Source organism: Diadema setosum, chromosome 7 (assembly GCF_964275005.1).
Source record: "Diadema setosum chromosome 7, eeDiaSeto1, whole genome shotgun sequence".
In the NCBI taxonomy this organism is placed as follows: Eukaryota; Metazoa; Echinodermata; class Echinoidea; order Diadematoida; family Diadematidae; genus Diadema; species Diadema setosum.
The window spans coordinates 33,995,251-34,007,419 of record NC_092691.1 but is presented as its reverse complement, the minus strand read 5'-3'; the positions used below and the strand labels follow the sequence as shown (position 1 = coordinate 34,007,419).

At 39.2% G+C, this 12,169-nt stretch overlaps 1 protein-coding gene across 1 annotated transcript in view; it reads right to left on the bottom strand.

Annotated features, from left to right (window-relative positions):
- Positions 1 to 1,712: 1,712 nt before the first annotated feature.
- The window catches only part of LOC140230741 (ubiquitin-like modifier-activating enzyme 6), a 30,934-nt gene continuing 20,477 nt past the window's right edge, over positions 1,713 to 12,169 (bottom strand). The window contains exons 23-27 of the mRNA XM_072310877.1: positions 12,040 to 12,166; positions 10,776 to 10,969; positions 9,419 to 9,637; positions 3,245 to 3,339; positions 1,713 to 1,899 (exon numbers count right to left, since the gene is read on the bottom strand). Coding sequence (XP_072166978.1) covers positions 1,761 to 1,899; positions 3,245 to 3,339; positions 9,419 to 9,637; positions 10,776 to 10,969; positions 12,040 to 12,166 — 774 coding nt within the window. The 3' untranslated portion in view covers positions 1,713 to 1,760. The remainder of the gene's footprint in view (positions 1,900 to 3,244; positions 3,340 to 9,418; positions 9,638 to 10,775; positions 10,970 to 12,039; positions 12,167 to 12,169) is intronic.

Below are 12,169 nucleotides of genomic sequence, written 5' to 3'. Positions count from 1 at the left end.
TGTTCTGCTGTAAGTCACAATTAGACTGTTCTGCTTGGCACTGGGAAACAGTTGTCAATCATTTTCCTCTCTTTAACATCATAGTACCGTACGTACCTATATCTGAAATACAAATCTGTATATCTGTCTTGAAAAGAAATATATCGAGGGCACTCAAGAAATCACTATTAAATACATCAACATATCACAGATCTGATCTCATACAGAGCTTATTCTCTGTCTGGGGAGACAGAGAATGAAGATAATTTTTTCAAACATGGTTTGGCATATACTTCATCTGCCACGCTTACTGATAACATACTTGAAAGCCTTCCAAACTTGCTAAGTCCCACACAGTGGGAATTTTTGTTTCTGTTCCAACAAGAAATCTATATCTTTACCACTGATGTATTCATCATTGCAACATGGCTTAATCTGTTAATACCAATGAGAATCATCCACTGGCATATAGGCATTCTCTTTTGCTTTTTGAGAATATACAGTTAAGTCTTCGCACACTCCAATAAATTAATGTGCAAACTATTTGTTTTGGTTCGATCACACATTTAGATTACAAGTCAGCAGATCTACATGTATCTCTTGGAGATGATTTACATGTTTTTTTAATTTAATAGCATACATTACATAAATTGGTCTCTTAGTACATTTAATCATATTAGAAGCATCTCAGTCAAAATTGACTCTAACCACCAAACTTTGTAGGAATTACGGAGATCCGAGAAGGCATCTTCATTTCACCACAGATGACTTCTCACAGAGTGACAGAGAGCATTAGCACTTTACACACACACACACACAACAGGAAAACATTTGTCATAGACATCATACAAATTATTGTGGCTTTTTTCATCTGTTGATACACTGCTGCATCATGCCAGACTGTTGTTGCAGTTTAATAGCTACAGCGTGGCTCATACTTGAAGAATGGCTTTCCTTTGCAGAGTCATAAAACTAAAAACAAGTTTCTAACTATCTTAAATAAAGGTATCACAGCCAGCCTGCGATACTTACTGTGAACCAGGATATTGATGTTTCCCTATTTCAGAGCATAAAATAGAACAAATTTACTTGCATGGTTTACCAATTGAATATTGACACACCCTCATCCAGATGCAGACAAATACCAATGTCTTTACTCCAACTCTGACCATAGCACTCATGAATTTTGGACATGGCTAACTCCGACACTCGAGGCTCCAAAGGAAATGGCCCTCATGGATGGCACAGGTCTATTAGAAAACATCATGTACAACACAGGACAACCATGGGACAACATGATGAAACATCAGAGCTCAAGCACTAGACAGCAAGGCACACCAGAGGTCTTGCATCAGACAAGACAAACCCAGGCCCGATTTCATGAAAAGTTGATGTGACAGCAACTCTTGCTGGAATGGCAATTGTCATGGAAACAAGAATCCAGCTTCCCGATTTGCTGTTGCTATGGGAAATTACCACCATTCCAGCAAGAGTTGACATCCTAACATCTTTTATGAAATGGGGACTAGATGTCAAGAATGAGACCTCAACAAAAAACAAAAAACAAACAAACAAACAAAAGCAGAGGTCAAACACTACAGACAACATGAAACAAGAGTGGCCAGGAATTCGAGAACACATCACAACAACATCAGGTTCAACATTTATTCAACCAATAAACATGAAACAGATGAAAGCTCTGAGTTGTCGTGGCTTCTCTTGACCTTTTTTTGTTTTTGTATTTTGCAGATGAACATTCTTCAAAAAGAGTGGGATCAACGTTAGAGACCGAAGAAGTATCTTATCGGTGGAATGCCCAAATCCTCCCCCTCCTCCTCCTCTTCCTTCTCTAGCTGCTCAAAGCTGGTGGTGAGGTCGACGTACTTGACTCCCGGCTCCACCTTGATTAGATCCACCATCCTGGAAATGTACAGGGAAGTTGAAAGAAGCAATACACGTCAAGAAGGGTTGACTGCTATCTGTCATGCGTCACTCATGCATGATGAGCATTTGTCAGAGACTTTCATCAGAACGTTTCAATTTGGTGCATAGATAGAACAAAAAAAACCCCAACAAACGAAGGGTATAGAGTACTGGATCTTGGACTTACTTCAGAAAGTTTGGAAACATTTGATCTCCAAAGGCATGAAATTGTTCCATTGAGATGTTTTTATTGCAACTGATTGACAAACTGTCATACAGCGACGTAAATAAGCACTGATCAATTCAGTGCTTAATTACGTCGATGTAGGGCAATTTGTCAATCAGTTGCAATAAAAACATTTGACCCGCTGACAGTTGGGGGAACATTACTGAAAGCCGTTGTGTTTCAAAATACAAAATATGATTTAAAAAGAATCTACAGCATGCTTCATCTATAGACATTCATCCACTACATCATCCAAGTACTGTATACGCCATATATTTTGCGAGTCTAAATTTTCGCGAATCGGAGCTTCCCGACGATTTCGCAAGTGGTTAAGTTCACGATCGTGGAGTCCTGGACCGAATGGAGAAATACACGCGTATGTCACACTCATAGCTTGATCAGAGTCAACATTTTCGTGTGTCTTTAATTTCGCGAATAGAACCCGATTCGCAAAATTTGCGTGTGACTCGCGAAATTTGCGAAAATAAAAACCTCGCAAAATATTCGGCGTATACAGTGCCATTGATACAGAATGTATTTAGGCAAATAGGCAATATGAAAAGTGTCCTTGATTTTCCACATTAGTAAAGAAGACATTTTACCATGCAATTAAGACTGTAAATATGGAATGATTCTATTGCATTTCTCACAGAAAAGAAAACATGCTTTACAGAATTTGAGTGATTTAGAACATTTTCATATCATTTTTGACAAAACTTCTGGACAACTGTTGACAATGAAATGATGGAGACAAGATCTGTAAAAACATTATCTGGTAATTGTTATTCAGGTACTGTATAGGAGTGTATACGCCATATATCTATTAAGTCTAAATTTTTGAGAATCGGGATTTCCCAATGATTTCGCCAGTGGTTATATTTGCGATCATAGAGTACAGTACTGAATGGAAAAATGTATGCATGCACGTCACATTTTATGTCAGGATCAGAGTCAATATTTTTGCATGTCTTTAAATTTGTGAATAGCACCTGACTTGCAAGATTCGCAAAAATGAAAAAACCTCGCAATATATTTGCCGTATACATTAGTCAATCTTTACAGGTTCGTAAAATAGTCTTTAACAAGGAAATGACAACATATAGTAGAGTAACTCACTTGTGCTTGAGTCTCTTCACGTGACCAGGCATAATGGGAAGATAGATTACCTTGGCTCCGATGGCTACCATGGATACATCCAGGTCATACGTTGTCTGGAAGAAAAAAATAAAATTGAGAGAGTAGAAAGTTATAAAATGTTGAAGAGTGCATTTGGCACCACCTTGTGGATCTCTTGCACAGGTATGACTTCCTAATCCTCTGCAAAATGTACCTTTCTCGCTCAAAATAAAAGACCATCATATCAGCTGGAAAATCAGGAATACAGTCATATCCATACAAGCCCACATTGCACATTTGTCAAATAATGAGCAGTCAATGAAAAAAAAAAACCAGAAAAAAAGACACAACTTATTTACATTCATGGCCTTGAAATTGTTAGTCCTCTGTGGACATGGAGTCAACTATCACTTAAGTCGAACTGTTTTCTCTAGTCCCATCAAGATTGATTTGACTTACACAGAGTTCACTGTATATGGCTGTTAGATTTACAAGTCATCACTCAATGAAAAGCATATCTTCACATAGGCAAGCAAAATTCAGGGCTGCACACTGGCGCCGGTCCGACGGTCAAGACCGGCAAAAGTCACTGTCGGACCGGTAACTTTTCAGGAAATCCACAAGTTACCGGTCCGACATGACCAGTAAAAAAAAAAGCATTGGCGGGGTCAGTAGAAAGAAAAAGATCAGCCCCGATCAGGGAGAAACAGAATGCAAGATATCGCATTGTTCAACACGTTTTACGCAAGTTTTCGAATATGTCTACCGGTGCAATTCGTAAAGTAAACATACAATTGTTTATTAGTTTTGAGCACTAGCAGTCGACCAGTTATTCGCGCTCGCTTGCGCATTGGCGCTGCTCACGCACTGCCATGCTATGCAATACATGCAAAGGATGTACGGTACAATGTAACTGTTGAAATGCATGGTTGTTTCCCCGATCCCGTTTTGTTTGTTCGTTTGCTTGCGATCGGCGGTCATGCCAGACAAGAAGCATTGATAGAAGCGCACGCATTTGGGTGGGATTTCACGGAGCACGCGAACGATTTGCGAAGGACGCGAATGACTAAATCATACATTCGGAAAATTGCGGAAATTGCGCAAGAATAGTTTTCGGCTTCATTGTCGGAAAACATTCGGAGAAAAACTTTTCCGAATGCTGGATTTTGTTATTCGCGTCTTTCGCAAATCGTTCGCGTGCTCCGTGAAATCCCACCCTTTCTGGGTCATTTTACTCATGATTTTTTTTTTTTTTTTTTTTTCTTTTAACGCAAGGTCGATCCGATCCCGGCTTCGCAGCTGCGTGGCAGTTGACATGTTAGAACTATTTTACTTGTGCCGATTTTTAGAAAAAGTAAAAACATATTCTATATTCAGCGATACAGTAAATGAATATTTTCATTCGTTCAGAATGGTCTCATAATGAAGATAGGCGCGAAAAGGATCACGAAATCGGCCCTTAAAAAAATGTAAAGAGATAATACAAGGGAGAAAAAAAATCATGAAATCATCGCAGTCCCGCTTACATATTTCAGGTAGAAATCGTCCCAAAAAGGATCATGAATTCGGCCGCGTCGTACACCTTTCAAAAGCTCATACAAGTACGAAATGCGAAGAGATTATAGAGGAGAAAAAAAAATAAGGACATATTAATTTGGTGCGTGCATCATAAAAGATTACAGCCGAATAACAAACAATTCATGAAATCAACGCAAACCCGTTGAAATTTGAGGAAATAAATAGGCGCAAAAAAAGATCTTGAATCCAGTCCTGCATGCCGTGTCGGTTATCAAAAACGCATGCACAAATGCAACGAGATTATCGGGAGAAAAATAAAGGACACATTACCCTTCTGGTGCGTGCATTACAAAAGATTACATCCGAAGTAATTCATGAATTCGCCACAATCCCGCTGATATTTGAGGTAGAAATAGACGCAAAAAGGATCGTGAATTCGGCCGTGTCGTATACCTTTTAACAACGCATGTACTAAATGGTAGGAGATTAGCGGGATAAAGATAATGTACACATTTTCAACCCCTTTTGGCGCTTGCATCATATAGATTACAGCCAAAGAGTAATTCATGAAATTATCGCAATCCCGTTGAAATTTGAGTGAACAATAATAGGCGCAAAAGAATCTCGAATTCGGCCCTGCGTGCAGTGTATAATTTTGAAAACGCATTCACAAATGTGAAGAGATTATCGGGAGAAAAATAAAGAACTTATTTTCAACCCTTCTGTCGCGTGTATCACAAAAGATTACAGCCGAAATAATTAATGAAATATCGCAATCCCGCTGATATTTGATGTAGAAATAGGCGCTAAAAGGACCGTGAATTCGGCCGTGTCGTATAGGCCTACCTTTTAAGAACGCATGTATACGATATGTGAAGAGATTATTGGGAGAAAAATACAGGACACATTTTCAACCCGTTTTGGCGCGTGCATCATAAAGATTATAGCCGAATAATAATTCATAAAATCATCGCAATCCCGTTGAAGTTTGAGGAGACAATAGGCGCAAAAAGAATTATGATTTTTGGTCGTGGCGTATATCTTTTAAGAACGCATTTACGAAATGCGAAGAGAAAAAAATAAAGGACACATTTTCAACCCATATTGGCGCGTTCATCATAAAAGATTACAGCCGAAGTAATTCATGAAATAATCGCAATCCCGCTGATATCTGAGGTAGAAATAGACGCAAAAAGGATCGTGAATTCGGCCGTGTCGTATACCTTTATGTATACGAAACGCGAAGAGATTATGGGGAGAAAAATAAAGAACGCATTTTCAACCATTCTAGCTGGTGCGTGGATCACAAAAGATTACACCCGAAGTAATTCATGAAATCGTCACAATTCCGCTGATATTTGAGGTAGAAATAGGCGCAAAAAGTATCATGAATTCGGCGGTGTGGAACATCTTTTAAGAACGCACTTACGAATTCGAAGAGTTTATTGGGAGAAGATAAAAGGACACATTTTCAACCCCTTTTGGCGCGTGAATCATAAAAGAGTACAGCCGAAATAATTCATGAAATCGTCACAATCCCGCTGATATTTGAGGTAGAAATAGGCGCAAAAAGTATCATGAATTCGGCTGTGTGGTACACATACATCTTTTAAGAACGCACTTACGAAATTCGAAGAGTTTATCGGGAAAAAATAAAGGACACATTTTCAACCCCTTTTGGCGCGTTCATCATGAAAGAATACAGCCGAAGTTATTCATGAAATCATCGCAATCCCGCTGATATTTGAGGTAGAAATAGGCGCAAAAAGGATCGTGAATTCGGCCGTGTCGTATATCTTTATGTACGGAATGCGAAGAGATTGTGGGGAGAAAAATAAAGAACGCATTTTCAACCATTTTAGCTGGTGCGTGCATGAGATCACAAAAAGTTACACCCGAAGTAATTCATGAAATTGCCACAATTCCGCTGATAATTTGTTTGAGGTAGAAATAGGCGCAAAAAGTATCATGAATTCGGCGGTGTGGAACATCTTTTAAGAACGCACTTACGAAATTCGAAGAGTTTATCGGAAAAAAATAAAAGGACACATTTTCAACCCCTTTTGGCGCGTGAATCATAAAAGATTACAGCCGAAGTAATTCATGAAATCGTCACAATCCCGCTGATATTTGAGGTAGAAATATAGGCGCAAAAAGTATCATGAATTCGGCGGTGTGGAACATCTTTTAAGAACGCACTTACGAAATTCGAAGAGTTTATCGGGAAAAAATAAAAGGACACATTTTCAACCCCTTTTGGCGCGTTCATCATGAAAGAATACAGCCGAAGTTATTCATGAAATCATCGCAATCCCGCTGATATTTGAGGTAGAAATAGGCGCAAAAAGGATCGTGAATTCGGCCGTGTCGTATATCTTTATGTACGGAATGCGAAGAGATTGTGGGGAGAAAAATAAAGAACGCATTTTCAACCATTTTAGCTGGTGCGTGCATGAGATCACAAAAAGTTACACCCGAAGTAATTCATGAAATTGCCACAATTCCGCTGATAATTTGTTTGAGGTAGAAATAGGCGCAAAAAGTATCATGAATTCGGCGGTGTGGAACATCTTTTAAGAACGCACTTACGAAATTCGAAGAGTTTATCGGAAAAAAATAAAAGGACACATTTTCAACCCCTTTTGGCGCGTGAATCATAAAAGATTACAGCCGAAGTAATTCATGAAATCGTCACAATCCCGCTGATATTTGAGGTAGAAATATAGGCGCAAAAAGTATCATGAATTCGGCGGTGTGGAACATCTTTTAAGAACGCACTTACGAAATTCGAAGAGTTTATCGGGAAAAAATAAAAGGACACATTTTCAACCCCTTTTGGCGCGTGAATCATAAAAGATTACAGCCGAAGTAATTCATAAAATCGTCACAATCCCGCTGATATTTGAGGTAGTAATAGGCGCAAAAAGTATCATGAATTCGGCGGTGTGGAACATCTTTTAAGAACGCACTTACGAAATTCGAAGAGTTTATCGGGAAAAAATAAAGGACACATTTTCAACCCCTTTTGGCGCATGAATCATAAAAGATTACAGCCGAAGTAATTCATGAAATCGTCACAATCCCGCTGATATTTGAGGTAAAAATAGGCGCAAAAAGTATCATGAATTCGGCCGTGTGGTACATCTTTTAAGAACGCACTTACGAAATTCGAAGAGTTTATATCGGCAAAAAAATAAAGGACACATTTTCACCACTTTTGGCGCGTGCATCATAAAATGTTACAGCCGAAGTAATTCATGAAATCGTCACAATCCCGCTGATATTTGAGGTAGAAATGGGCGCAAAGAGGATTGCGAATTCGGCCCTGCATGTCGTGTACCTTTCAGAACGCATGCACAAATGCGAAGAGAGTGTCGAAAGAAAAATAAAGAACCCCTTGTAGCTCGTGCATCAGAAAATATCACAGCTAAAATAATTCATTAAATCACGGTTATGCAGCAAGTTCGTGCGCCGATGTTTAGAAAAAGTCACAAACGCATGATACAATCTGATTTTTTTTTTCATTATCATTTTACACTGTAATTCACGAACAAACATTCTATTTTTTTTCTCATTTTTTTTTATTTCTTGTGCAATAAATAATTCAAGTTTAAAAAGACATTAATCAGTAAAATGTACATGGGGGGGGGGGGGGGTTACGTCCATAAAAACAAGAAAATAAGTTTGCAAGTAATCTAATGTTTTTTTTAGGTTGCCGTTGTTGACCGGTAAGTTTTCTGTTCGGACCGGTAAAAAATGGTAAAATGGGGCATCTACCGGTCCGACAGAGACATGTCGGACCGGCAGAAAAAATGGGTTAGTGTGCAGCCCTGCAAAATTGATATCAAATAATCTGTAAATACAACATTCCCTATTACCCCTTCATTCCCAACTCCCTCCCCCCCCCCCCCCCCCCAAGAAAAAAAAAAAATCTACTGACAAGGGAACAAAACACATAAGAAAGGATATCGTTGTGATTCTAGTACTCACGATGCACTACAAGAAAATGGGTTCATTGTATATAGGTTCCTTGTTCAAACAGATTATAATGAGGCACATATTAAACAAGGTTCTAGCATTGTAACACTGCCAAGTTTAAAAAGTGGTATTTACATGTATGTAAGATTGGCAGACACATATGATGCAATATTTGGTACCCTGGGGTACCAAATGAAAATTCGCCATTTTGTTGAATTGATTATTTTTTTTTCAGCGCTGTACCCTGGCTTACAAAAAATGTGTCAAAATATGTTTTAGTATTATTATGCACAAAAATGTTTTCTTATTTGTGATTATGCATCAATTAATGCATGCAAGTGTACTTCGAAAAACACCTATGGTGCTAGTTCATTGCTACGACTTTGCCGTATCCGAATTCGGAATCGGCGTATCTGAATTCGGATACGCATTATAAAATAATGGGCATGAGATGGCGCTGTACAACGCGGTACCCCGGGTTACAACGGTACCCCGGTGTACGGCGTGCCGAATCATATTACTATTACAGCACATACTTTGAATGCAATTTAAACTACATGATTTCTACATGATCCTTGATTGGAATAAAGCTTGCCAGTGAGTTCGCCTAAGTGGATACCACCTCACTAGGATCCTGATTTGACATACAGCGGAGGCGGAGGTGGCGGTGACACTCACCTTGAAATACTGGTTGAAGTCCTGCAACTTGAAGTCTGGGGTGCCCTTAACGGTCCATCGGTCCCACTCGGTGTAAGACAGGCCCTCCCTCAGCGTGGTCCGTACGGTCCGGGCCGGCTCAGAGAACATCATGATAGGCAGGGCCAGGTTTAGGAAACAGTTGTGGTAATCCTCTATGGGCGTTGACCCCTTGATGTATTTGATCATCTCAATGGTTGACTGATAGGTGTGAATATGACAACAATTCTGAATTTTTCACAACATATGTCTACAGAGAAAATTTCTTGTATAATCTTCCCCAAAACGTTTTGCCCGGTTTAGACACACATTCAATAAGTTTTGGACCATTTTACCAGATCAATATCCATGGATCATGAAATAAGACATCCATACAAATCCTTAAATGGGGGAAGGGGGAGGGGGGGGGGGGAGGAGCATCAAACCACGATCGTTCAGTGCAGTATATTCTGCCATAAACTATGGATTACAATTTTTCTCATTAAGCCTTTCATGCACTAATAGTAGACTACACAAACAGAAGAAACTAAAGCTATATCTTGGGACTTTTCAGAGATATGTTTGCATGACTCTGGCATGACTATTTTTTTCTGATGCTCCTAATCACATTTCATATCATCTGTACACAGGTAGAACCCTCACTTTGTAAGATGACAACCCAGGTTTTGACTGAATGTCTGCACAGGTAATTAAACTATCATACAGTTCAACCTCGATTATCCGGCCATGTCGGGACCAGCGCTCATCCGGATTAGCGGATTGGCCGGATATGGGAGACACAATTAATGTTAATGTATATAGCTGCCATCCAAGCTGCCGTCCCAGTGCACTGGCAGCTAGGCAGGTAGCGTACCCCACAACGGTGGTGTAATCTACACTAGCCTGCGCAAAATTGTTGTCCCTTCTTCACAAAAATAAAGTATATCTTTATGTGAAAATCATACATGTTTTACCTCATTAGATATTGAGAAACCTATCATGCACATCTTATGAAATTAGTGAAACAGATCCATGGAAGTCACTGTTTTCTTCTCAATTTTTGGATGAAAAAAAAAGTCCTTCACTGCGTGAACGCATCCAGATAATAGAGATTTCCGGATAAAAGGAGACCGGATAATCGAGGTCACTGTAGATATAATTAAATGACATAAATTAAAAGAAAAGAAAAAGAAAATGAAAAAAAGAAGAAGAAGAAGACACAACCTTAAAACAACAACAACAACAAAACATACTAGTCCTGTAGAGTGTTTTGTCCCTACATGGACCTGTATGGTCTTGATGGGGGAGGGTCTATGTCATCAATCATAGAGACATCTTCATTGCTTGTTTATTTATTTACCAGCCCAGCAACAGCAGCAGTTGTTGTGGCGATGGCGGGCACGATCTTGCCTGCGATGAGTTTGGTCCTGAAGCGGTCAGCGTTCTCAATGCTGTACATGTTGGCCCTGAGGTTTGAGGCCGCCGTGATGAAGTCTATGTGGCCGTTGGAGTCATCATCCTTCTCAAATTCTGCTGGAGTCACCCTCAAGAAATCTGCAAATGGAGTAACATGAATTTCATGTCATAACTTCATTATAATTGTATATAGTGTCTGTTTTTAATCTCTTTAAATATGTCAATATCATTAACCAACCTTGTACAGTGCACTCCCGTTACAACGAACACGGTTATAACGAAATTTCGTTATAACGAAGTAAACCTGCTGGTCCCAAAATTATCACCATTAAAGTCTATGGTACAAAATTCGCTTATAACGAACACGGTTATAGCGAAATTTCCGTTATAACGAAGTCTCTTCCGAGCACCACAGACAAAGAAAAACAAAAGAAATGTGCTCCGTTATAACGAAATGCGAATTGCTTTCGAAAATACGTAGCGGAACAAGCATTTATAGCGTCTCTGCATGGGTGAACGCTTCACACCACTGTGTGTTCGCTCCTTGTGTCACACACAGTTTTTGAGGGGAACTTGCGTTTATCATTGTAATACAGTTATCCCATCACATTTCACATAGCTTTGTCCCAGTGTATGATGAGTATTCAGCAAACATAATATACGTGGTTCCTTGTTTTCGTTATATATTGTATTTGTTCGGTTATAACGAAATTTCGTTACAACGAAAGAAAACTGCCGGTCCCGAGCATTTCGTTATAACGGGAGTGCACTGTAATTAGACTTAAATCTCTGACAATAAAGTCATCCCTCAGAAATCTGCAAAAAGAGTGCTCATAAACTAAATATAGAATCATAAGCCTCATCATGAGAATAGAATTAAAGAAAAAATAAAAATGGTGACCTTTAATTCATTACAAATACTCATAAACATCAGCATTGCATTGTAATATGATGAAAATCTATTTAAGAAACAGATGAAAATAAAATATGTGGTCAATGTCAAACAGAAACACAAATTCAACAAGCAAATAAAGGGAAAATCTAAACTGAAAAAGGTACCCTATTTTGATGTTGTTTTTTGACTGAAATTCTGAAGTCCCTGTAAAGATACAAGAGGGTTAATCAAAATTTTCAGTACAAAGAAACTGAATTTCAAGCACATATCTTTTGGCCATCATAATTGCTGGAATCTCATAGAAATGACCCACCTGGGGTGGCCCTTCCCGCTTTGACCGCCGCAGTCAGCTGACCGGCAGCAGCCTTCATGTCCATGGCATCCCCTTTCTCCTCCTCCTTGGCGGCTGCCTTCTCCTCTGACTCATCTGTGACGATCCTCTG